Raw genomic sequence first — 24,103 nt, 5'->3', positions numbered from 1 at the left:
TGGTTAAAGATCAAAGTATGCACTGCAATGCTATCACTGAGTGTACAGCCGACAACCAATGTCAGTTCTGCTGAGTTGCACCGACTCGCATCAAGACAGTGTCGAGAACGTTTGGATGACCATCGTCCTGGTAGCTGCAGGCACTTAGTTGTATTGCCACTTTACTAGGCTAAGTTACCGGTTGTCACGATGACGACTTCCCGACCATCATTTCACAACGAAACGTTAATTCCTATGGTGCTACCTATATTCATTCACACTTTCAGCAATTGATTCACTCGATCTCGATCTCATATATCTTCTTCCCTATCATCATTATACGACTAGTTGTCAAAGCTGATCGAAAAGTTTGGAAGAAGAAAGACGCGTATCCTCAAAAACGGGGATGTTATCCCCATACCCCCTTGTACTGGTTACACTCGCCACCCTCACACTCTCCACTAGCGGTATCGTCCTACCAACGCCTACAATCGTCTTCTCTCCAACAACAGAAGTACTCAAAGAGCATTCCGATCGACCTATTTACGATAAAGAGGAGGTGGCGACAAGATATTCAGCGGAACAAATTGGTTTTTACGATGATTTCGGTATAAGACAGGTGGATTATGGGAATGTCCCGAGGACGTCGGCAGAACAAGGATGGTTAGCACGATGGTTAGCTATGGGTGGTGAAGGGAATGTCGTAGTCTACGTGAGCTCGCTTCAGCACGAAGTTCATGAAATGTTGACACTGATATATACATACTTGCGCTTGTGTGTTGTGATGCTTCAGATCAACGATGATCCATCTTCGAATCCTACAAACTATACTTTACCCCATCGACCTGCTGCTTTCCCCTCCCATCTCTCTATCCCCCTCTTACCTCTCTCAGGCTACTTGACACCCTTTCATTCCCTCCCTGTCCCTTCATCTCCAACTTCTACACCATCTCCACCCCCACCCCCACCTAACGACAAAGCATGTCTTCCGCCTCTCTCGCCTCTAAATAGGAGAGGCAGACCGCCTACTCCGCCATATACGATAGCACTTGTAGAGAGAGGAGGGTGCGATTTCGCGACGAAAGTCAGAGCAGCGCAGGATAGAGGTGCGGCGGGGGTGATTGTTGGTGATTCGCAACTAAGATTGGGGGAGACGGATGAGGAAGGACGAAGGAGGGAGAGCTTGATAACGATGTTTTCACCAGGTGAGTATACGCAGGCGGCTGTCACATCCTGTGTCACTTCACGCTAGTCGGAGATCGGTGGAGGACTAGTTCATTGCGGTGCTTCTGTCTCGAAGTTGAGATGGCTCGTGACTCTAAAGTTGTAGTAGCTTCAAAGGGGACGAGATCCTTGGTCATACGAGACATTTATGGACGCTGCTGACGCTCTACCACAGAAGACACCGAAGAGATCTTCATCCCGTCAGTGTTCGTCTCCCGGGCTTCGTACCTCTTCTTGAAGGACTTGATAGCGAACGGGACAGATTCTGGTCGACCAGAAGGTCGAGGTATATGGGTCGATATCAGTCAGGGTTCAGACGAGAGCAGGTGAGCGACTGTCATCCAACTGGTCAAGGCAAAGTGCCGCAGAATTATGGCTGATAGGTCTTACCATACTTGTACAGCGCTCTGACAAGCCTGCTCTCGTTCGCACTTCTCATGCCATCGTTATTCTTGCTTGCCACCATCGCGGTCCATCGATTCCGTGTAGCACGGTGAGCACAATCACCGGTCTGACTGGCTTCTCTGAATTTCGCTGACAATCCAGCTTCTGGGCGTCCTTTAGCCAACGTGAAGCCGATCGAGCACCACCGCTTGTCGTGCTTTCACTACCCGAGCGAATCTGGACACCGGATATCGTTTGGGAGAAAGACGATTCGTCCTCTGATCGATCAATACTCCTTAGCCCGGTCGTCGAACCCACTTCTCCGAACGCCGGTGTACACGATCACGATGATCCTCCTCGTACAAGCTCAAGCATCGCCGACAACTTACCACCTCCACCACCAATTTCGCCAGACGAAGTTCGGACCCCGCCAGCATTATCGATTGACGTCCCGGACCCACTCGCTGCTCCACCTTCCGATGCCGCTTCGGGACCCTCGAAGAAGAGGAAAACGAGGGTGAAGAGACAGTATTTCTCAAAAGATGAATGTGCGATTTGTATGGATTCGTTCGCGAAAGGTGATGTGGTCAGGATACTGCCTTGTGGGCATGTCTTTCACAAGGATGAGTGCGATGAGTGGTTATTGAAATGGAGGAAGCTGGTGAGTTGGCGTGGAAATATTCAGAGAGGTTCTTTGTCCTCGTGTCATAGCGCAAGCACTGATGAGGTTTCGACTGTTTTTGCAGTGCCCTACATGTCGTGCAGACGTGACTCTCCCGCCTGGCGGTAGTCTTCAAGGATCGAAACTCACCCCCGTCTCGGCTCCCACCATTCCGACCGAAGGTGGCGAGGACGATGACAACACAAACGAAAACGAAGGTGGTGGTCATTCAGTTCGAGATTATATGAATAGTTGGGGGATGGCATTCCGATCTGCTACAGCCAGATTGTTCATGCGCAGAGTGAGACTCGAGGACGAGGAAGATGAGGAGGAACAGCGACTGCCCGGGGAGAGAACGCCTCTTGTTGCTCGTTCGCCAGGAGGAGGCAGTGTTTAGCGATGTCACCTCCAGCGTGTGTACTAGGCAAGGTGCACAAGCTTGCTTTGTTTGTATGATATTATGTTTTTATCTGTTGATATGTCTTCTGTAGATGGTTGTAGCTATGACGAATGTGATGATATCTTCCACTGCTGTTATGTGGTAGTATATATCTAAAACGCGACACGCTGCTCCAAGTCGACGTGTATCATAAATTGTGCTTTTGCTATGCATTCCGAAGTTGTATTCTAAGACACAAGACCTTTCTACTCGCAATCAACAACATCCCAATCGGTAACGAGATACTCGTCCAATCCGTCGAGCTACAACGAGCGCAACCAGCATTCAGTTTAGTTCGCATACCTCAAATATGTTTCGCAGCGACTCAACTTACCTCTTTCATCTCCTCGTCGTCGAGAGCAAAGTCGAAGATCTGCGAGTTGGAAACGACTCGTTTTTGAGAAACAGTCTTGGGAATGACGATGAAGCCCTACATGTGCCACAGCATTGGCGTTAGTATCAGTACAAACTTATTCGAGTAGCTTTGGGCGAGGATGACGGTCGAGTAGGGGTAGTAGAGGCGATAAGGAAGTGAAGCTACTATACGCACATGCTGAAGACCCCATCTCAACATGATTTGAGCAACGTCTTTACCCTTCTTCTGCGCAATCTTCTTGAGTGAAGGATGATCGAATCGCATCGCTCTAGCGAGAGGTCCCCAAGCCTACGCAAGACGAGACGCGAAGAAAGATCATGTCAGTATCACATTTAGATTGAGTCAAACAAAGTTTGAATCTGTTGTATACGGTAGGAAGAGATGAACCTACCTCAAGGATGATCTTGTTGTCCTCGCAGATCTTGACGATCTCGGGATGTCGCATGAATGGATGAAGGTCGACTTGGTTGACGACGGGAAGAGGGACTTTTTGATCGATCATCTCTTGGATGTGTTTGTCTCCGAAGTTGGAGACCTGTGTGGTCAGAGCACTATATCAGCATCATCTTCCTTGCTCATCACATTCTCACTCTCAACGTGATGGCTCAAGAGGACTGAGATACCACCCTCAGGTTGAGGTGGAGAAGTCCCACTCACCCCGATAGACTTGACGAGTCCCTGCTCCTTCGCATCGCAACACGCCTTCCAGACCTGTTTCCTGATCTCAGGACCTCCAATCGCAGAGTGCATCAAATAAAGATCAAAGTAATCAACACCTGCTCTCTTGAGCGACTTTTTCAAGTCGGAGAGAGTTCGGTCGTACGATTCGTTGTGCTTGAGTTTGGAGGTGAGGAAGATCTCAGATCGAGGGGTCGAGGTGGATTCTGAACACGTATGTTAGCGCAAGAATCCCAGAACGGTGACATCTCAGTACGAGAAGGATCGCAATTCGAGATTTGGCGGTATGAAGGGGAGGATCGACAGACAAGGTCGACCAGTGCGCTGTGCGGCACATCGGCCATGGTGCGAGTCATGGAGGAATGCAACTGACTGATAAAATCGGCAATGGCCTTTCCACAAGGCTTCTCGTTCTCGTACCTATTCCGAATTCGGCTCGTCAGCAAAAAGGCCAATCCATGCCGTCACACGTAGCTGAACATCGCAATGCTGCCTCGACCGCAACGCACCACTCGGCAGTATCGATATGCCTGTATCCAGCTTCGAGAGCCCACTTGACAGCGTTATAGGTCTCCTCGTCGCTCATCTCGTAGACACTGAAAGAAAATCACAGGAATCAGCTTGCTACTCGCTCGCTATGGCGAAAGGGATAGCTCACCCAAGTCCAAATTGGGGGATAGTGTTCCCGTCAAGCAACTACCCTCATGAGGTCGATCAGCTATCGAGCATAATTGCTGAACTCCATTTTAGCTGTGTCTATGACTTACGGTGAGACGAGCATCGAGGGATTTGACAGCAGTAGGTGCAGGCATTTTTAGTAACTATTTGATGATGATGGTATTCGTGGAAGATGACCTTAGATAGATGAAATAAGAAACAGAAGATATCATCTAGTTTTATCTTTCTGGACACCGTGCGATCCATCGTCACCACGTCCTGGGGCTCCTTCCGACAAGGCTCGAGTCCCGTATTACGTAAACGATTTCGAATGGTCACTCGACCCCAACCACACATCCACAGACCGTTCTTTTCGTCGATACAACATTGATATCGTTCCTTCTCCTCTTGCATGAATTAGGATAGACAATAGAACAATGCCACAGCAACTCGTGACGCCAGAGGAGGTAAGTCAGCTTCAAGGCACCGAGTCATGATCTCGACGCGAAGCTGATGTTGCACCATAATCGCAGTTCCTCACAAAACTGGGACAATGTTTCTCCGACCCTTCCTCTTCCAACTCCGTCTGGCTCACCCACAAACGACGTACGTGACATACATATCAGCTAAACCCTCATCATGCAAACGTGAGATAGCTGATCTCACATGTGTGACCTGGACATACAGTGACACATTCGGACGATGGTGATGTGGCTATGACAAATGACGAGAAGGACGGAGAAGACGAGCAAGAGTATGAGGTGTTGATTCGATGTACTCACGGCGACGACAAGTTCTCAGCGAGGGTGCGTCTCCTCTACTTCACAGCACAACTTCTATGCGTCTCCCCTCACCGTCTCCCTCTACTCCATCCTTGTTATACAACGATCTACGAATAGTTGTGCGCCTGCCCGACCCCTGGGACCTCATTATTCTGACCTCGACAAACCCCAACCTCAACCTGTGCTAATCGTTTTCATTATCCCCTCACTTAGATCCCCGCCACATCCCTCCCTTCATTCCACACACTCTACGGTAACCTTCTCAAATCATCTTTCGCGCCTTTGATGCGGAAACGAGATAAGAAGAAGGAGAAGGCACGAGCAGAGGCGTTGGCGAAGAAGAGGAAGGAGGTGTATACGGATGTGGTTTTGGGTAATGAGGGGAAGCGAGGAAAGGGTAGAAGACAGAGGGTGAGTTTTCGTACAGTCATATTGATTGCTGGTATGGAGAAGCTGGACGCAAGGACAGTCCACATCGCTTGGCGGTTCGGAATGAGGGATCCGGTCATGGGCCAAGTAGCAGAGGCTCTTGAGCTGTGGAGCTGGAAAGGGACTTTCGCGTCGTGATGCCCTCGTGTCCAGTGCAATGCTAACAACCTGCCTCGCTCCACTTGTAGATGCGAAAGATCGCGGCGCAGAAGAAGAAGGAGTCAGAGAGAGAAAGACTGGAGAACTTGGCGGCGAAGCAAAAAGCAGGAGGGGAGATATGATACCGGTTAGTGTCGGTCTATACTTGGTCTTCTTCGCTTGTGTCAGCAGCTGCTGACTTTTGAACGATTACAGGCATGCTTGAGAAATGCATTGGTTTTTTCTGACACTTCTTTTCCTTCTTTGCGATTACAGATTATTGCTACTACCATTTGACTTTTACTAAACGCTGCAATCTCTTCCTTCAAGACTGACTTTTCTGCGGTATTTCTCTGGCCTACACACGGATACTCTCTGGTGGACCTAGATAACTGTAGCCTCGCTCTTTGATACCTCCCAGATCCACCCAAATCCTCTCTATCACGATCCCCGCTGACATACCCCAAATACTGACCGTATGTTTACCTGCCTCTTTCCACGTATCTTCATCTTTCACGGGGATAGAAAGGGTCACGTTCCTAATTTCATTCATGACGACGTCGAACCAATCTTTAGGGACAGCTCCAACTTCGCCTTTACGTTGATCGTCGCCTAGATCTCCAAGTGGGATCGGGTGAACTTCGGTTGGGGGGAGAGAATCGAGTTGAACACCGAGAGTGAGTTGTTTGCCCAAGATAAAGTTGTTCGAAGGTCCAATTTGGACGATCACCTCAACTGTTGCTTCTCCTTCATCTTCGTCGTTGAGATTGACCAGACTGTCAGAAGTATCGTGAGACCAGAAATCGTATTCGAGTTTAGGACCTTGTCCAAGTGTGAAATTCTTCGTTGAGACCGGGAACATCTCCAATCCTGAGATTGTCCTACCGTACCATTCGATCTCTTCGTAGGCATATCCTTCCACCGAGGTATTTCGACTGAAATGTCTCGCTTCCATAACGACGTAACCATCACCTTGGACATGGCCGTGGAAATCTCCCGGTGGAGAAGGAGGGATGATGATCGGTACAGTCACCGTAACGTTGGTATGGTCGTCCGCTTGGAACAACAAATGTCCTTCCGTTTTGGACACACCGTCTTCGCCCTTGATCACCTTTGCAGAGGAAGAGGTGTCGACTTTATCCCAATCTACCGAGATGTAAATCCTAACATCTTCACTTCCATCCCATTTCACTTTACCTCTATCCTGACTGACTTTCAGCCATTTCTCATCCGACTTGATTTTGAAACTGGTATTTCTCGGTCCTCCAGCACCCACGTCAACCCATCTGGTCTGAGCACCGTATGGGTCTAGGGGGAAGACTGTCGGATCAGGACATTTGTAGCCCAATTCACAATTGAATCCCGTATCTCCGGGCCAAGCCCCATAGAGATTCTCAACGGTAAGTCGGATATAGGCGACGTGACCTGCGACAGCGTGCTCTTTGATTGGGATACCGGGACGAGAAGGTTGATAAGGGTTGACAAATCGGACAGGCGGCAAAGAATCACGAATAGGTTCAAGGGTCGCAAAGTAGTTGATGTGAGTTTGATCCCACATACTGTGAGGAGCGAAAGGAACGACGAGTCACCTTGTCAGCTTCGTTCTGTCACGTAGAGAAGTTTGGTCACTCACTGATCCCACTTTCGATTGAGCAGCGAATGGAACGTCTCCGTCAAGTTCGCATCCTGATAGAAAGCTTCAATCGCTTGTTGCGCAAAGACGTTGGCAGCAGTCCTCGCTTGGAAAGCATAGAGGTTCGATCGTCCAACTACGAAGTCAAGGTAGATCGTCAGCTACCAGAAGAGAAAAAACTTGATTCTCGGTCCGAGGGTACTGTACATACCCGCCATGTGCAGTCTGTTCAAGTTTGCCTGTGCCGCGCAGAGCATGTAGACCGATTGGAAGAAAGCGGGTTTCGTGTCTTTTGGTAATTGATCGTATACTTTTCCAGCTCGATGGGTCAGGTCGTCCCATTCCGCTAGCACTCGTTCAGCCCTAAAAGACTTAAAGCAATTAGCTAAATACATTTTGCGAGGGACATTACATTGGATAAAATGGATCGTAGACTCACTCTCCATAGTTGATCAGTGAAAAGGTGTTCGAGTCAACAATTTCTGCCTTTCGTCGAGACGCATAGACCTGTTGAATGTTCCATATCAGCGTCTGACCGACATAGTGAATTTGCGTGTGAGCGAGTACTCACTGAGTACCTCGCCATGATGTCCCCCACTTCATCTTTCCACTCTTCGCCAAACTCCCTCCCCGCCCACTCCCTCAAGAATCGCCCAACCGAATTTCTCGACCACGCATCACTATCGTACGCCAGGTTCAAGAACCACTCTGAAGGCATTTCCAGGGGTTTCAAAGAACCGACGTTGAGGATCCAGATTTGGGTGGTATTGAAGGCTCGAGCGACGTTCATCTGTTCCCATGCTAAAGATGAACACGTTCACTATCAGTAGACTATCGGATCACCGAAGAAGTATTGGTGACAAGCGACTCACTCTTGGCCAAATTGATGGTGTTGATCCACTTGTAATCTCTCGGAGCACCAACGTCTATAACCATACCGACGACAATGAGTCCTAAAGTTCTGAGAAAGAAAGAAATTATTCTACGACGACACTCACAATCGACATGGTAGTATATACCTGCACCAGCCTTGTGGCCTTGTCGCTCAGGTGGTAGGACCGAATTGATGTTTCCCCAGTTATCGTCGGCAAACAACACCGTCACTAATATCAAGAAAGTGTGTAAGCTGAAGGTCCTTCTTCATTCTAGTGAAGAGCAGAGTGGCTCACCATCCTCCGGGACCTCAAGCTGGATAAAGGGCATATGTTAGCGAGTCAATTTGTTGTACATCAGAACAGGGGGTGTCACTCACCCCATTGACATAATACCCGCCTACTTCCTTGTACATACACCAGACTTGGCCAATCTTGCTGAGGTCGTCTGTATCGTACACGTCTTTCAGGATTTCCTGTTGCGCATGTGTGATGTCTAATCGTTGGAACAAGTACAGTATCGCACTTCAGCACACATTCTCGTCGACCTTATGAAGATATCCATCTTTTTGGTAAGAACAAGTTCTATACTCACTCTGGACCAGCTCGTTACTTGCTCCTGTTAACGGACTATCACCATCACCTCTCATCCCCATCGTAAAGAGCGTTTCCATCCCCTTCGCCCTCTCCGCACCATACTCCCAGAACTTTGTCAAAGTCGAATTGTTCGTCCAATCCCATGCTCCGGAGCCATAAGCATCCCATTCGGGCTTATTTCGCGACATCGGTTCGTGATGTGATGTTCCCATGACGATTCCCATTCTGTTGGCAAGGACTTGGTTAGGTCCTGGCGTTGGGGATTTAGGTAGACCGGAGGAGACGTCGAGGCCGTCAACGTCGAACATGCTTGCCCACACTGGGTGGGAAATGGGAAAATGGTGTCAGCGACTATCGGTCGATACATTTGTGTTTCGAGCCAAGCGACGAGTACATGATTCTTCATGTCATGGTTCAAGTAGGAAGGGGAAGCGGTGGTAAAATGAAACGAAGGTGGGCATGGTTTTGATCGAGCCAAATGCAACAAAAGAGCTCGAGCCGCACTCACTCGCAGGCCAATGATAGTTCGATTTCAATCTCAACATCATCTCGAACCATTCCTCATACATCTCAACCTGTAAAGCCGGTTCCCAAGGTTTTCTCCCCCATCGCTGTTGTGCCCATCCCCACATTGCGGGATGTTCGTCATTGATGAACAGACCACGATATTTGACCGTAGGTTCGCCATGCGTTAGGGATTTGGTGCGCGAGTAGGCGACGGCGGAATGGGGTCGTATGGGGGTGTCGGTCCAGAAATGGAATGGGGATACACCCGTTTGTTCGGACAAGGTGTAGAGGGCGTAGATTGTTCCGCGCTAAGGCAAAGTCGAATTAGGAGTCAGCACCACCACAAAATAGGTATTAGGTAGCAGATGTCCAGAGGTTTTGACAAGAAGGGGGAGAAATGGTCATTGATATTGATCAGTGACAACGGACAGGGGTGACATGATGAAAATGTTCTTTGACCGCTCAAACATTACCAGTCGAGATAGGTTCGAGAACGTATGCTACTCACTCGATCAGACCCAGTGACCACCAGACCCTCTTTCAACCCCTTGACCGGCTCTTCCTCCCATCTGACATCATAGCTCTCCCACTTGCCTTCCAATCCCTCTCTAGCCGTCTGTTGCGGACTCTGTTCTCTAACACCCTTGATAAGTCTACTGGTCACTGACCCAACGACGAGAGCTCTCTCGACTCCCTTTGGGAGTGTATCGTTATACAATTTCGGTCGTTGACCCGTCACTTTGTATACGTCTCGGGCGAAAGTTTGAGCAGCAACATGGATCGCTTGATCGTCTCTTGAGTCGAGAAGTAGTGGAGTAGCATGTCCGTGAGAGGAAGAAGCAAGTATGAACAAGTCGTGCTCCGTCTCCTTCTTCTCGTCAGTCGTAGTGGTGGTGGTGGTGGTGTCGAAGATAATTTGATCGTTGACTTGACCTATATGTTGTGATGCGACCGCAGTCTGACCGAGCCATGCGAAAGCAGGATGATCAAGATCGCTCTCCGTAGGGAACGTAATCACTCTCTCTTCGCCTAGAGCCGAAACACCTCCAAAGAAGGAGAAGAGCGATAATATTGTCAGACTTGCCAAGAAGGCAGGTCTGTTGACGACGTACATCGTGTCAGTGTTGTGCTTTCAACCGAGTACTTTAATTGATCTAGACCGAGGCAAGCAAGTCGGTAACAAGTCGGTTTGTGCAACAAGCATATATGAGACGGCTGCTCATGTGCACCTTGCATCCACTTGGGCTTCTTTATACATCTCAACAATACGCTGACCGGCGATCGGCCCCGGTGGAGGTCTCGGCGTGTAGTCGGACCGAAAACAAAATAGCTCAAGAATGGATACTCGTATTGCTTGTCATGTGCAGGCAACAGCGACGCAGCTGACTTTGGTCGGATCACACTTGCATCACACGGCTCAACCTCCACTCCTATTGATATCACATGCACATCCTGATCATACTCACTCATCGCGACATGCACGCCGCATATTGGTCGCTCGCAATTACGGTGCCCTGCTACATCGCTGCCCACTCCACTCCTGGGAACCGGCTCCGAAATCTGACCTGATCTTGATCCGAACATATGTCATGGCATACTCATCTAGACGGGTCTGATACTGATACTGGGCACACATATATCTATTACAAGATTACAACTGAACACTGGACCATAAACAACACACATGAGGAGAAGTGAATGAGGGACTTTGACTGAAAATGTATACAAACAGGGGAAATTGTATCTGCTGAGAAACGCTATGCGATATGTGGAGAAATGTGAAAGTGAACGTAAAAAGTGAGAGGGACCTCTATTGAGTGTAGTGACGTAGTAGTGCGATGGAAAGCGCGGTGGGATAGTGAAATGGATGAGAACCACGATGTTCGCTTGAATCGAACAACGGATGGTGGGGAGGGTGGAAGTGGTTGAGACTGACCGGAATGTTGAATCGGAATTGGACCGAATGGGCTTGAGGCAGAGCACATGAAAAGGCCTCAAAATGATGAAACAGCTGGACGTTGATATCTTCCAAAGGGTACCACTGAACACGGTATGGGTTGTCGTCCGGTATTTTTGCCGCTCGCGAGCGATTGGCACGCGACGATACTATCCCGAGCAATGGCGAAGGTCCGGTCTAGCGTTGCTGTGATTGAAGAATTCGAATAGCCCACACGATTACGAGACTTCGGACTTGACAGGTGCTGCGGCATTGGAATCGGCCAGCTTCTTCTTGAGAGCCTCAAGACGAGTCTTAATAGGCGTCATGACTGTATCGACAATTGATCAGTTACATTTCGAGCGAACCGCATAACAGGAGATGATCAACTCACGTCTCTCGTATGTCGCTCTATCATCATCCCTGATCCTGCCGTTTTCGTATACACTCTCATCTAGGAGCGCTTGCAATAACCAGACAGACGTCTCGTACCCTTGCTCGGCAGTGACCAGGTCACCTTGAAGTTCTGCCACAGCAGCTTGACGAGACTATGGATCGAGCAGAAGTCAGCTTTAGCGGTACCCATTACTAGGGTCGGTAGCAAAATTACTCACCATGTCTCGCGCCTTGTCGTGGACCAGCCAATCAGGGAAGAGCATGCTATCGCTCGACCTCGTCTTCGCCCATTCAGCCTTCTCGTAGACCTCATTGAAACGGGCACGAAGCCATTGCCCCACTGATCAGAGCACTCGTCAGCAAACTATGCTCGAAGCTGCTAGGATTCGCTCATTTCAACTCACTCTCGTTGAGTTCCTGACTCGCCACATACTCGTCATACTGATCTCGCCTATCTTTCCAATATCTCTTGACCTTGTCCATAGCCTGTGCTATAAAGGCGAGAGCTCTCACATACAGCACCACGGCGTCGGTCGCTGCTGCCTCCTGTTGACGAAGGATCCAGACCTCATTGTTCAAGGACGATGAAGAGGACTTGCGACGAGTCGTCGCAACCGCTGCTTGCGCGCTAAATGGCGGTGTCGTGCCAGTAAGACCAGCAGGCGGAGTGGCAGTCCGAGCGGTATGTGCAAGATGTTCTTGAGCAGTAAGTCTCTCATCGGCTAGCTCAAAGAGGACGAAGGCCTTTCGGGCAATCTCTTCCACACTGCGAAGCAATTCGTCCTCTTTGGGATCGATATCTCCCGTTCGCACAATTGTTGGCCGTCGTTTCGCGGCTGCACGAGCGATGGCTGTTGCTGCAGAGTTGGCGGACGTCCCGATCAACCGGATCGCTGTGGTGGTGAGGACCCGAGCGAGCGCACCAGTCTGAAGAGAGGAAGGGGAGATGCCAAATCTGGCCGCCGCATCTTGCCCATACGATGCAGGTACGGTAGTCGGAGGGAAAATGGTGTTCAAGCTCTGAGGTATGGAAGGTGGTCTGGTGATCGCCGAGTTGGACGATCTGCGAGCTGCTTGGGGGATGGCAAATGGAGGGGTGCTTGACAGAGCGAAGGGAGGAGAGTATGAGACGGGAACAACAGCGTTATCCGAAGGTTGCGGGCTTCCACTGATGGGCTTGAAGGCGGACACCGGGCGAGTGACAACACTAGCTCGAGAACTTCTTCGGCGGACCAACATCTTTGGCTTGGTTGCGGCTTGGTCAAGTTCTGTGAAGACGTCAGTACCGTCACCGTCAGTCATATCAGTAGGTAACTCACCATCTGCCAAGGCGTTGATCTCCACAGTTTGCTTCTCGACCACAACGTAATCAGTCCCGACAATTGATTCGCTACCTTCCAATGCACTTTCATCCTTCGCATCGTGTCTCATTGTGATCGGCGGAGCAGCCGCTAGTGGAGACCCCTCGCCAACGCCCCTAGTGGTTGTGCGAGGTAAGCTTGGAGTTGGACCATTGTATGGAGGAGTAAGAGGCTCGGTCTCGTCCAGACTACCTTGATCCTTCTCTCGCGATGAGACACGCCGCTGTGCGCTGGTGATGATGGGTCGAGGATTGGCGCGGACCGTGGTCTGGGGGGCTGACGTAGGCGGTGGCGTGGGTGTGGGATCAGGAGTGGGCGGTTTCTCATCACCGACGTAGTATTTAGGTTCAGACCGACGAGTCGGTGCTTGACGAATCGGTTGCGGAGGCTGCGGAGCTCTGATTTGAGAAGGTTGTGGGGATGACTGGCCAACTGGCCTAGGCGCAGGTTGAGGGTTGAGAGCCGCGTCAGTGGCTATAGGTTGTGGGGCTCGAGTGGGACGGAGCCTCTCCTTCGATCGCTCCACACTGGCGACCATCCTCCTGATTCTACCATCACTCGCATCGAGGTTAGCAGAGCTGTTGGTTGACGCTTCCAGGCTCAACGTCCCTTCTTCCTCTGTGCTCTCCACCATATGTCCATCCCATACTCCGCAATTGAAGAACTCCTCGAAACCCATTCGATCGATCGCTTTGCGCTTAAGCAGAGCCCTGATCAGAGCTTTGATGTCCGGGGATACCGGAACTACCGGGATAGGTGTAGATCGGCCTGAATCGGTATGAGCGTCTTTTGACGATTCGTCGGGGAATTTGATCACGTCTTGACCTTTCTCGATCCTTCGAAGAAGCTCAACGTGATTGTTGGCTCGGAAAGGAGGTCTACCGACAGCCATCTCGAAGAGAACAGCACCGACAGACCAGAGGTCAGCCTTGGCGTCGTATTTCTCGTAGTGTAGGATCTCCGGAGCCATATATAATCTGGTATCAGATTCAGCTTTCGTCCCTTTTTGGATGTACGATTACACTTACGGTGAACCACATAGAGTTTCGGCCATCGCTGCAGCAGGTAAGATTCTGGCAAAACCGAAGTCCGCTACCTTGAGGACCGGTATACCGTATGGATGACCTTCCGCGACCTCTGCTTCAGTGGCGGGTTGTAGGAGAAGGTTCTGTGGCTTGATATCTCGGTGCATCAGATTTTCTGCTCGAAGGAACTGGATGGCCAAGGCTGTGAGAAAGAGTGTTAGTTCGCTTATACGAGCATGCGACAGTTGCGCTTACCTAGCTGACCGAGGAAGGACCGTATAACCTTCTCGTCAAGACCACCGGACGCGGGATGAGGCCAGAAGATCTTGCCTTCGTCATTGGGCTTGATCTTAGCCAAGCTTGAACCTGGTCTCGGAACGAAATCCAGTGTGGGTAGTTTCCCTCGCTGCTTGATATATATTGACAAGTCTGATCCCGAGCAAAACTCCATCACTAGGTAGATATGTGTGTCGTTTTTCTGAGCAAAGGTTCCCAATTAGCTCAATGCAGAACGCACCATGACCTGGCAGAGGATAGAAGGAATCTTTGTGACTAGAAAAGGGCGGTCATACTCACAAAACAATCTTCGAGGGCAACGATGTTCCGATGATGAATCACTTTGAGGATATTGATCTCGCTCTCAAGGTTCTCGAGCAGCTTGGTGGTGAGCTTCTGGCGGGAGACGGCTTTGATCGCGATGGGTGCTTTGGTCTTCTACGAGTCGCGAGGCGAGATACAGAAATACGATAGGTGTGAATGCACGGTTCACAGAGGGTACGATGGATTTAGAGATAGGTGGGGAAGTGATTCGGTGAACGGGCAACAAGAGGATGACGCGATCGATGATGATACGTATGAACCACGAAGAGGGAGGAAAGGTAAGAGGCGATATCAGCGCTGAACTATCTCACTACCCCAAAAGTTACCAAGATGGAGGGCCAGAGGGAGATGCGACAGAGTCGATACCTCGCGTTGATGATTACAGGACATCACTCACCGATCGATAACCTTTGTACACTGTTGCAAAGCTCCCTCTCCCTATCTCTGCTCCGACCACATAGTTCCCTATTCTCTCTTTGTGGTGTCTCGACGACGAGGAGTGTCCGGTTTCTCTTTCTCTATCCCGCTCCTTATCCCCTCTGGGTGGTTGTGAGTTGGAATCTGGCATGATTGATGAATGAAAGCGTGATAGAGGACGAAGTGAAAAGGAAGTGAAGTGGTAATGAAAGTGGAGGTCGGTTCACAGGGCGGTCCAAACAGGGTAGGGTGTCTATCCGAAGTGGTGGTTTGTATTGTCCTCTCGTCTACGATCGGGTACTCAATCACTGTACAAAATCACGAATCACAAAACAAAGGTCCTGATGAATGAACAAATGTCTTGGCCTGACGGCCTCAAGGGGCCCTACTTCAGGTATGATTGTGTCGATCCGATCTATCACGACGTGTGGCGACAGGTTTGAAGTGCCCACAGGTAGGTCGGTGATCCGTGCTGAGGGTTACCAAGGATGACTGTATTACTGTCCGTCCGACGTGACGCTTTGTCAGAAAGACGGTGCTTTGATCCCTCGTTCCAGTTCAAGTTGACTTCACTCCGCCGAAGGGTAGGTATGTGTGTGATGTTGATGACCGGCAGCGTATACCCGAGTTCACCGATGATGAGTCGATGAAAGGACGGGACGACTCTTTGGAAGTGCGCGCGTGATGGAGTTGTATGAATACGTGACACAGAGTGAAAGGAGCGGTGGCGTGATCGAAAGTATGGATACCGATCAGACGTTGATGTGTGGAAGTAGTGTAGATATTGATACTGATGCTGACCAATCTCTTTGAGCGATGCGATTTATCGTGTGTATGCACGCGCGTCACGCAAAGAGTTCGAGTCGAAATGAAGATGAAATAGATGTTGGTCTAGTGAACAGATGAAGGTTTGTGATGTGATCGACCTCTGTGGACGGGGAGCGCGACTGATCGGGTACAAGGGTGGGTGGCACAACACGAGTGGTATGAGTCAATATGACGATTTACCGGTTATGGGGGTTGGAGAGATAGCTGGAATCGGTTCTCGGTTCACGGTCCAGCAAATGACGAATACTCGTATGTTCGTGTGCAAGTGATGTATAAGATTGGGTCTAGAAGTGTAGGTAGTGGGGAAGTATGTAGTTGTTCAGTGAGTGAGTGCGTGTAAAGAACGGAGATGTGAGGGTTGATGGGATGGTGGATGGCGAGAGGTGACGTGCGAGTAGGGTGGAGGGAGGGAGGGAGGAAGGGAGGGGTGCGTATGTCTTTACTAGGAAGGATGATTGATTCCCCGCTATGATTGTGTTACTACTACTTGTTGTTTGTGTTACTGTATTCGGTTAATCTCCGATGTGTTAGCATCAGTTTTATACTTAATACGGGCAGAGGGGGAGATAAGCAAATAATAACATATCACTCCTGCGATCCCCATCCGTAGATCGGTTCCCACTCCTACAACTGTCAACTCATATAACCCATCGATCGTCAGCTCTCTATAGTGATGATCGACGCACAATACAAGAGCTAATCAGATGCAAATCAAATCATGCGACGCGTAGATCAACTAGTGGTAAAGTCTGAGCATAAACGTAAAACATCACCGTGCAGCCTCCCTGCTCAATAACACATACACACTGTGTGTGCAAGTACAACGCCTCCGCCCCCAAGTACACCGCTTTAACAGCCTTTCTCAAGGCATTCCGACGCGTCCCCAATCGTAAGATAGCACTATCTACGCAAGACCTCGATCCTCAGGGAGAACGACAAATCTCTTATCCCAACCAATCACCTAATCAGTTGCTGGACCTACCTTACGTTATCGTCGCGGCCTATCGCCAATTTCCAGTGCCTTGTACCAAATGTTGACAGGTGGCAACCACAACCTAAAATCCCCATTCCTCTAGTGCGAGCATATATCGTAATCCAATTCATCCCATCAGGCAATACACGATTCCATTTCGTGCTCAAGTCTTCTTAAGGACAGCTGTGTGATAACACTATTGTCTAGCTCTCTTATCGCAAAATCACGGTCTACTTCAAGGCTGAGAGCATTTACTCGAATAGACCTCCTGAAGGAAAGGCCAAAAAGGCCGAACCTGTGTGTGGGGGATTGAACAACCCAACCTACTCCCTCTACCAGCCAGATCCCCTCACTTCCCCTTTGCCCGCTAATCTCCAACCCCATCGCTCCGCCCCTAGCTCCCATTCGTCCTCCTCGGTGCTCGCCGATTTTTCACCATTTGTCTCCAGCTTGAAGAACGGTGCCACGCTTATCCGAATAACGCCCTTGAACATTTCCAGTAGCTGAGGTCGTAATCTATTTCCAGATTGGTGGAAGTCGGGTGAAGCGTTGAACTCGAGCAAGGTGACGGTGGGGATGGGCAGCATTGACGAAGAGTCGGTGGAAGAGGGAGGTGGGAAGGATAGTAGCAAGTCCACGCCGAAGATCTGCGGTTTTTCGTATATCAGTGTCCGCTGTTGTTCAAGAGCGAATAAGCAAAGGTGGCTCACCTCAAAGGCATTGGGCATGAGCTGTAGTCCGAAACTACCACATTCTGCTCCAGCTTTTATGCTCTCTGCAACGACATCGCCCACTTTCCCAAACACCTCTTCTAACCATTGTTTAGTCACCACTCCTCGCTCTTCGTACTTCCCAGAGGAAGACTCCGCTAACCCAGATAAACCCTCAAGCTCCCAGAATAGCTTGACCAGTTCTTCCGGTGGTGTCGGGGCGCCGTAAGCGTCGGTCTACAAGTGATTTTCAATCAGTCTTGATAGCCAAAAAATGATGATATTCTGAACGTACTTGTAAGCATGTATTCGTCAAATGCGGTCTCAGATCCATCTCGCCGTCGTCAGCAATAGGTGGGACAAAAGGTGATCCCGAGAACAGCGCAAGCATGGTACGAGCAACGTGGACGGTGTAGCCACCAGTCAAGAGGACGTAGGATCGAAGGTGAAACTAGGAATTGTCAGTGGTCTTGTACAAAAGCGTGCAGTAGTGATGCTCACCTTGTAACCTGTCAAAGGATGTGATGATGGTTCGTTGGCTACTTGTGCTATGTCGAAGAGGACGGGTCTGGGCATGTACTCCTATGAAGCGACGTCGTCAGCCTTGAAGCGTCTGCCATGCCGTTGAATGATGAGTAAACTAACCTGGATGACAAAATGTCTTAATTGCGAAGTCATCACTCCCGTCCCATCTTCATCCTCGTCGTTTTCGTCCGGTCCGGGTTTATCATCGTCACCGAATCCCATCTCTGCCGCTTTCTTAGCAAGCGCTTGAAGACTATCGTCGACCGTGTCCTTCAACGATGTGACGTTTCCTTCGTTATCTTCGTCCTCGTTTTCATCAACATCTTCCTCTTCGTCCTCGTCTTCTTCATCTGACGAAGGCGGTTCGAATTCCTCGAACACAGCTCGACTATGAGTATCTTGTCAGCAAGTCGTCAGTAGGCAGCACCTGTGCAGCTCACAGCTCATCTTCTGTTGAGAACATTCTGATTCCTTGAGCTCTATCTGCGAAACCGGGTTTGAGAATCCACCACCTATGACACCGTCAACGTCAGCTTTGTGTTCCTCCCGATTCAGCACTGGCTTTTGAAGCGAGCGCACTCACCTCCTATCCCTCTCCTCTTTATCCTCGTTCTCCCTCATCCCGTCAGCCAGCTCATACAGATCATCCATCAGGATCTCATCCAGCTCATCTGCAAACTGTATATCCACCGTCCACCCTTTCGGTACACCTCCATCTGCCAACACACTCTTCACACCGCGATGTTGACATTTCGCAAGGTACGAGGTGATCGTGCTATGAAGCTGGTGTTTTCGTATCAGGGCTTTACGATAGATATATGAGGAGATAAGGTATTCGGTGGGGTTGGAATGGGGGAGATCGAAGGATAGGAGATCGTAATCTGCCCTGAGAGCGAGGGTTAAAAATTAGCTCCCGATGGCATATATCTTATCTGCCAGACCGGACGGATGGCAACGAGTTGTATTTGTATGCCTTTACTCACCACTGTAGAGCTGGAGGTTGGTCTTCTGGGAAAGGAGCAAGCGATAAATTCAAGGCTGGAAGTGTCGAAACGAGCGCCTGGACAATTAACGACTGGGTATAAGGCGATGGGAAAGACACGAACGCCGTGAGGGGTTTATTCTGTTGAGTGTCTGACATGCTGCTTGTGCAGATACTCCACGATGGCACAATCGCGACGAGGTTGATTGCGATGTCTGATACCGCAACGGAGGAAAGGAATCAGAGCTGGCTGCAGCAAAAAGCCAACATTTGGTCAAAAAATGGTGATGTCCGCAACAAGGGGCTCCGAAGTTCAGCCTCCACTTCTGATTTTCACCACCAATAAATATATAACACACAGGCAGCAGTCTACGACAAGGAGTTGAGTTGACATTGATATACTCTCTATATGAAAAAGAGCCTCAATAGCTGGCTTCCCCGGTGTATACTGTATGCACCTTTATAGTCTCGCTCAGCATGTGGGCTCCTACATGGACTGGCATGGCGAAATGTCCTGTCTCGCTTCCTAGTTGCAAGGCGTTTTGACATAAATAATGGATTTTACCTTGCTCTGCACTGGCGGCTGAAGCCGAAGCCGGAGTATATTCATGCTCTTACTTGCGTGTATTGGATCATACTAAGCTACCTCTTCCTTATTAGGTCAAAAGCAAGAGGGCTACGGCCGTGGAACGGATCTCTGACTTTTGCATTACCGCAAAATACTCCCGGACCTGATCGACGAGCTGACGTGCGCAGTATGTACAACACAGACAAGACCTCCCTTCCGTTCCTACAATTACATCCGAGCTCGTCTGCTAGCATATGAACAAGGTTGTGGATACGTTGTTCTAGATCTGCGGAGACAGGGCTGAATGGATGGTCTTGGCACCATGTAAGCGAAGCCGACGGCAAAAAGATGTCGGAGTGTTCATTGTGGAGAGGTTGTCCGTCTACCGGATGGGTTTACAATGCACGGGTTTGCTTGTCTGCGAACCGGCCCAGTAGGCGCTCAGGTCACTTAGGCAGTACCAGCTCCCTTACAGCTAAAACTTTGGCGCGCGAGATATGGTGAATGAATGTTGTACTGGTCGTCTGGTCTTGTAACTTTGACCAAATTGACTGTGAAAAATCGTCCCAACTACCTCGTAATCAGATAAAACCTTTATGTGGCATGTGTATACATACACATTATACTCTGCCAAGAGGTTGGAGCGCATACATGCCCAAGTATCGGCCGTCCAATAGGCGCCTTCATATGTAGATGTAAATAAGTTAAGAATAGGCGCCGTCTGGTCTCGCAGCAATAGTCGGAACCATCTCTTCTGGAAGGCTATTATGATGGTCCGCTAAAGTGGAAGTGGATCGCATCTGATTGCGTATGGGCATACATACACTGCGATGTTCGCTCAACGACACCTGGTGATGTGATGTAAGACATCTTCCTAGTACAAGTCGAAATAGTCGTAATGGCTCCACAAAGTAATCTGATTAGATCAAATTTTGTCGCGTCGTCAGACCCGGCCCCTTGCGCTTTGCGTCCGGACGTCGATCGTCGCAAACGTAGCCCTTTGACTGAGGCAACTGTAATGCTTCTGCGTCCCTTGGCATGTGCCCTTGTCATCACATCAGGGCAAGGCTGTATTCCCCCACTCGTTCGTTGCGCGTTCATCCGAAAATCACCAACATGTCTGTGTGTATCTTCAAGAGGCTAGCTGCGTGAACGGAATCTGATTGAATACGGCGCCTATTTGGTGCGATGTGTTGATGTGGAGTTTGTGCGTCTCTCAGGCTAATTACGAGAATGGGTATTGTATATCGTGCCTTGACTTGCGTCTTGGCATTATTATTCTCGACGAAACAAGCGAGGATGATGCAAGACGAAATTTTAATTTTCACGCAAAGCCGGTTTGGTTATCTGATATGGGAATTTTGACGCCCAAGGAACTATCTGATAGATGGAGCATGAGGTGGGCGGTATTCGGCCGATTCATAAATCCGTCAGTACGCCTGTTTTCCAGGAGTAAAAGAGACCAACCCAAGCACAACAGACCGACACAGGGTCGGATAGAGTGGAGCGCGAGCGCGAGCACACTTGGTCTCTGCTGTTGCCTTTGCTTTTGGTGCAGTCATTCGCTAATCAGATATTGAGCAGCTTCCTCTTGGCTCTTGTGAAATTTTGGGTATTCGTGTGGAGTTATAGATATAAGAAAAGAGCAGAAAGAGTGTTTTAGTTAGTTGATTTGATCTTTCCACGTTGCTTCACTTCACTTTTCTCTCTCGACAAGATCAACCAAAATGTCGACATCATCACACGATAATACGATCAACGATATCCCCGCTCACGAGCGGGTTAACGGCGACAAGAAGGAGATTCACCCCGATGAGGAGGCTATCCCTTATTTGAACGATGAGTCGCCCAACGCTGCTATCGAGCAGGATATGGGTGTCACAAAGATCGAGGCCTTGTATCTCGTCTTTGGAAACGGTTGGAAGCTTTGGGCTCTTTGGGGGTGAGTACGCGCAGTCGCAGGGGAGATATCTATGTAGGGTGATACAGTAACTGACAGTGTTTGACCATAGTTCCATCGCTCTCATCTCTTGTGCTTATGCTTTGAGTCAGAACACCACCTACAACTGTGAGTGTGGAGCGTACTGTTCTAAGAGATTGCACCTCAGCAAAGTCGCTGACGCTCAACTTGTTCATAGACGAACCCTTCGCTACCTCTTCTTATGGTGAACACACCATCCTCGGTACAATCAGTGTCATCACCAGTATCATGGCCGGTGTTGCTAAACCTTTCATTGCCAAATTGGCCGATCTTGCTTCTCGACCTTGGGCTTTGACCTTCTCCGTTCTCTTCTACACTATCGGTTACATTATCGTCGCTGCGTCACGAAGTGTCAACGACGTCGCAGGTGGTGAGTTACGCCTCGTCAGGTGATGTCCAAGGCTAAGAAGCTGAACCTTCCCTACTCCCACAGGTCAGGTCATCTACACACTTGGTAACACCGGTATCGACTTTGTTGTCACCATCTTGCTTGCCGATATCACATCGTTGCAATGGCGAGGTCTCGTTACCGGTCTCTACTCATTGCCTTTTATCCCCTTCGCCTTCGTTGCGGGTGAGATCGCGAGCGGTATCAGTGCGTACTCTGCCAACGGTTGGAGATGGGGTGTAAGTGGCTTTCTTCGTACTCATTCGTGCACCTCGGGGACCCTAGCTGATCAATGAGTGAACTGATTAGTACGGCATGTTCACCATCATGATCCCCATCCTCATTGCCCCTTGTATCGGTATCCTGTTCTGGGCCGGTCACCGTGCCAAGAAGGTTGGAGGTGAGTTGCAAGAATTTTGGCTTCCTTGAATGTCGTACAACCCGGCTGACTCTCAACAGCTCTTTCTCTCGCATCTTCCACATACGCTCGTGAGCGAGCTTTGACCGGTTCGGCTCCCGTTGCTCGAACTATGACCGGTACCTGTCTTTACTACGCTCGTCGAATCGACGCCGTCGGTCTTCTTCTCATGGGTTTCGCATTCGGCTGTATTCTTACACCTTTCACTTTGAGCTCCACCGCCATTGGAGGTTACAAGAACCGTGAGCCTCATTCACGCAATAGACATCGAGGTCTGTCAGTGCTAATGCGACCGCAATCTTATTCAGCTTCGCTCATCGCCCTTCTCGTTGTCGGTGGTATTCTCTTCATCGCCTTCTGCATGTGGGAGTGGAAGATGGCCTCTCACCCAATCATGCCTGCTCGAGTTTTCAACAGGTCTTTGGTGAGTTCTGCTTCACTTCCTTACTGCGCGCTGAGGCACTCCCGCTAACAAACTTGGTGTGACTCAGATCTGCGCTGTTGGAATCAACTTCATGTATTACTTCTGCTACTACATCTCCGACACCTACTGGTCATCTTGGCTCTACGTTGTCAAGGACTACAGCGTGAGTTGTCAACGACCCATCAGCAGGATAGTCATAGCAGCACCTTACTGATCCTTGGTTGGTATTCACGTTTATTTAGGACAAAGACTATACGTACATCCTCAACATCTTGACGGTCGGTCTCTGCTTCTTCAGTGTGGTCGGTGGAGTGATCCAGCGATATACCCATCGATACAAGTATCTCCAATTGGTCGGTCTCGGTTTCCGAGTCATGTGAGTTGAGAATCAGTAGCGGTTTTCGTCATTTCATCGTACGAAAACTGACTTGGATTGAATTGAACTTCCAGCGGTTGCGGTATCAACTATGCTATTGTGAACGGACACTTTACCGACGCGGCCATTGTCACCTCGAAGGTCTTCCAGTCCCTTGGTGGAGGTATCACCGTCATCTCGTCCCAAGTTGCCGTCCAGGGATCCGTCCCTCACGCCGATATGGCTCTCGCTATGGCTATCCTATCCCTCTGGACCTCGGTCGGTGGTGCTATCGGCAGTGCCATCTCTGCTTCAGTGTGGAACCGACGAGTCCCCGAGGCACTCACCGCTCGTATTGGACACCTCTACAATGAGACGGAGATTGCAGAGATCTTCGGTTCGATCAACGTCGCGAAGCTCACAGAGCCTCGAGCCGAAGTCATTGCCGGTGAGTTGGGATTGTACCACAGTTTCCTTGCCCTAAGTTTCAGGTGTGCTGATGTCAAACTGTCATTGTTCTAGCCTATAACGAAGCTGTGAAGCCTCTCTTCCTCGCTGCTTTACTCACCTCTTTCATCGCCGTAATCTTCGGTTGTTTCACCTCCAACTTCTACCTCGGTGAGAACCACAACGATATCGAACAGAAGAAGGCTATCCGAGTTCGAAAGGAGGAAGAGGTCAGACCTGAGATCCTCGCTGCCAAGGCGAAGGAGCTTGAGGAGAAACTTGCCGCGGAGGCTAGGGCTGGTCAGTTGTAAAGCGATCAATCGATCGATCGCATCACACCGCACCGCATCATGTCGGTGCTTGAATGAAATAAGGTATACTACATATACGCTTGTTCGTTACGCTCCATCGAA

General features: G+C 49.7%; 7 protein-coding genes across 7 annotated transcripts; 3 read left to right on the top strand and 4 right to left on the bottom strand.

Moving 5' to 3' along the window:
- Nucleotides 1–385: 385 nt before the first annotated feature.
- Nucleotides 386–2,645, top strand: CI109_104909 (uncharacterized protein; the record flags this gene model as incomplete). Its single annotated transcript, XM_032007747.1, has 6 exons — nt 386–691; nt 773–1,184; nt 1,379–1,529; nt 1,607–1,696; nt 1,768–2,248; nt 2,334–2,645. The coding sequence occupies 6 exons, from the start codon at nt 386–388 to the stop codon at nt 2,643–2,645; spliced, it is 1,752 nt and encodes a 583-aa protein (XP_031858004.1).
- Nucleotides 2,646–2,893: 248 nt separating this feature from the next.
- Nucleotides 2,894–4,553, bottom strand: CI109_104908 (uncharacterized protein; the record flags this gene model as incomplete). Its single annotated transcript, XM_032007746.1, has 9 exons — nt 2,894–2,950; nt 3,022–3,117; nt 3,238–3,351; nt 3,455–3,598; nt 3,721–3,947; nt 4,115–4,161; nt 4,251–4,337; nt 4,400–4,437; nt 4,509–4,553. The coding sequence occupies 9 exons, from the start codon at nt 4,551–4,553 to the stop codon at nt 2,894–2,896; spliced, it is 855 nt and encodes a 284-aa protein (XP_031858003.1).
- Nucleotides 4,554–4,835: 282 nt separating this feature from the next.
- Nucleotides 4,836–5,890, top strand: CI109_104907 (uncharacterized protein; the record flags this gene model as incomplete). The annotated part of the gene is made up of 5 exons (XM_032007745.1): nt 4,836–4,865; nt 4,932–5,004; nt 5,086–5,204; nt 5,394–5,591; nt 5,798–5,890. The coding sequence occupies 5 exons, from the start codon at nt 4,836–4,838 to the stop codon at nt 5,888–5,890; spliced, it is 513 nt and encodes a 170-aa protein (XP_031858002.1).
- Nucleotides 5,891–6,105: 215 nt separating this feature from the next.
- On the bottom strand, nt 6,106–10,470 carry CI109_104906 (uncharacterized protein; the record flags this gene model as incomplete). The annotated part of the gene is made up of 12 exons (XM_032007744.1): nt 6,106–7,306; nt 7,381–7,516; nt 7,592–7,743; nt 7,820–7,887; nt 7,952–8,181; nt 8,253–8,306; nt 8,379–8,483; nt 8,550–8,568; nt 8,633–8,748; nt 8,848–9,168; nt 9,358–9,664; nt 9,865–10,470. 12 exons carry the CDS (start codon nt 10,468–10,470, stop codon nt 6,106–6,108), a joined length of 3,315 nt encoding a protein of 1,104 aa, XP_031858001.1.
- Nucleotides 10,471–11,531: 1,061 nt separating this feature from the next.
- CI109_104905 (serine/threonine-protein kinase ATG1) lies at nt 11,532–15,242 on the bottom strand (the record flags this gene model as incomplete). The annotated part of the gene is made up of 9 exons (XM_032007743.1): nt 11,532–11,623; nt 11,687–11,840; nt 11,907–12,028; nt 12,093–12,956; nt 13,008–14,026; nt 14,078–14,276; nt 14,330–14,552; nt 14,651–14,788; nt 15,072–15,242. The coding sequence occupies 9 exons, from the start codon at nt 15,240–15,242 to the stop codon at nt 11,532–11,534; spliced, it is 2,982 nt and encodes a 993-aa protein (XP_031858000.1).
- A 1,982-nt stretch (nt 15,243–17,224) lies between these two features.
- On the bottom strand, nt 17,225–19,268 carry CI109_104904 (uncharacterized protein; the record flags this gene model as incomplete). The annotated part of the gene is made up of 8 exons (XM_032007742.1): nt 17,225–17,539; nt 17,603–17,839; nt 17,898–18,053; nt 18,104–18,184; nt 18,248–18,515; nt 18,568–18,639; nt 18,711–19,013; nt 19,111–19,268. 8 exons carry the CDS (start codon nt 19,266–19,268, stop codon nt 17,225–17,227), a joined length of 1,590 nt encoding a protein of 529 aa, XP_031857999.1.
- Nucleotides 19,269–21,404: 2,136 nt separating this feature from the next.
- CI109_104903 (uncharacterized protein) lies at nt 21,405–24,001 on the top strand (the record flags this gene model as incomplete). The annotated part of the gene is made up of 11 exons (XM_032007741.1): nt 21,405–21,619; nt 21,690–21,745; nt 21,816–22,028; nt 22,092–22,285; nt 22,356–22,446; nt 22,506–22,706; nt 22,773–22,888; nt 22,956–23,051; nt 23,131–23,264; nt 23,339–23,691; nt 23,766–24,001. 11 exons carry the CDS (start codon nt 21,405–21,407, stop codon nt 23,999–24,001), a joined length of 1,905 nt encoding a protein of 634 aa, XP_031857998.1.
- Nucleotides 24,002–24,103: the final 102 nt, after the last annotated feature.

This window comes from Kwoniella shandongensis, chromosome 8 (assembly GCF_008629635.2).
Source record: "Kwoniella shandongensis chromosome 8, complete sequence".
NCBI lineage: Eukaryota > Fungi > Basidiomycota > Tremellomycetes > Tremellales > Cryptococcaceae > Kwoniella > Kwoniella shandongensis.
This window is presented reverse-complemented; position numbering and strand designations above follow the sequence as displayed.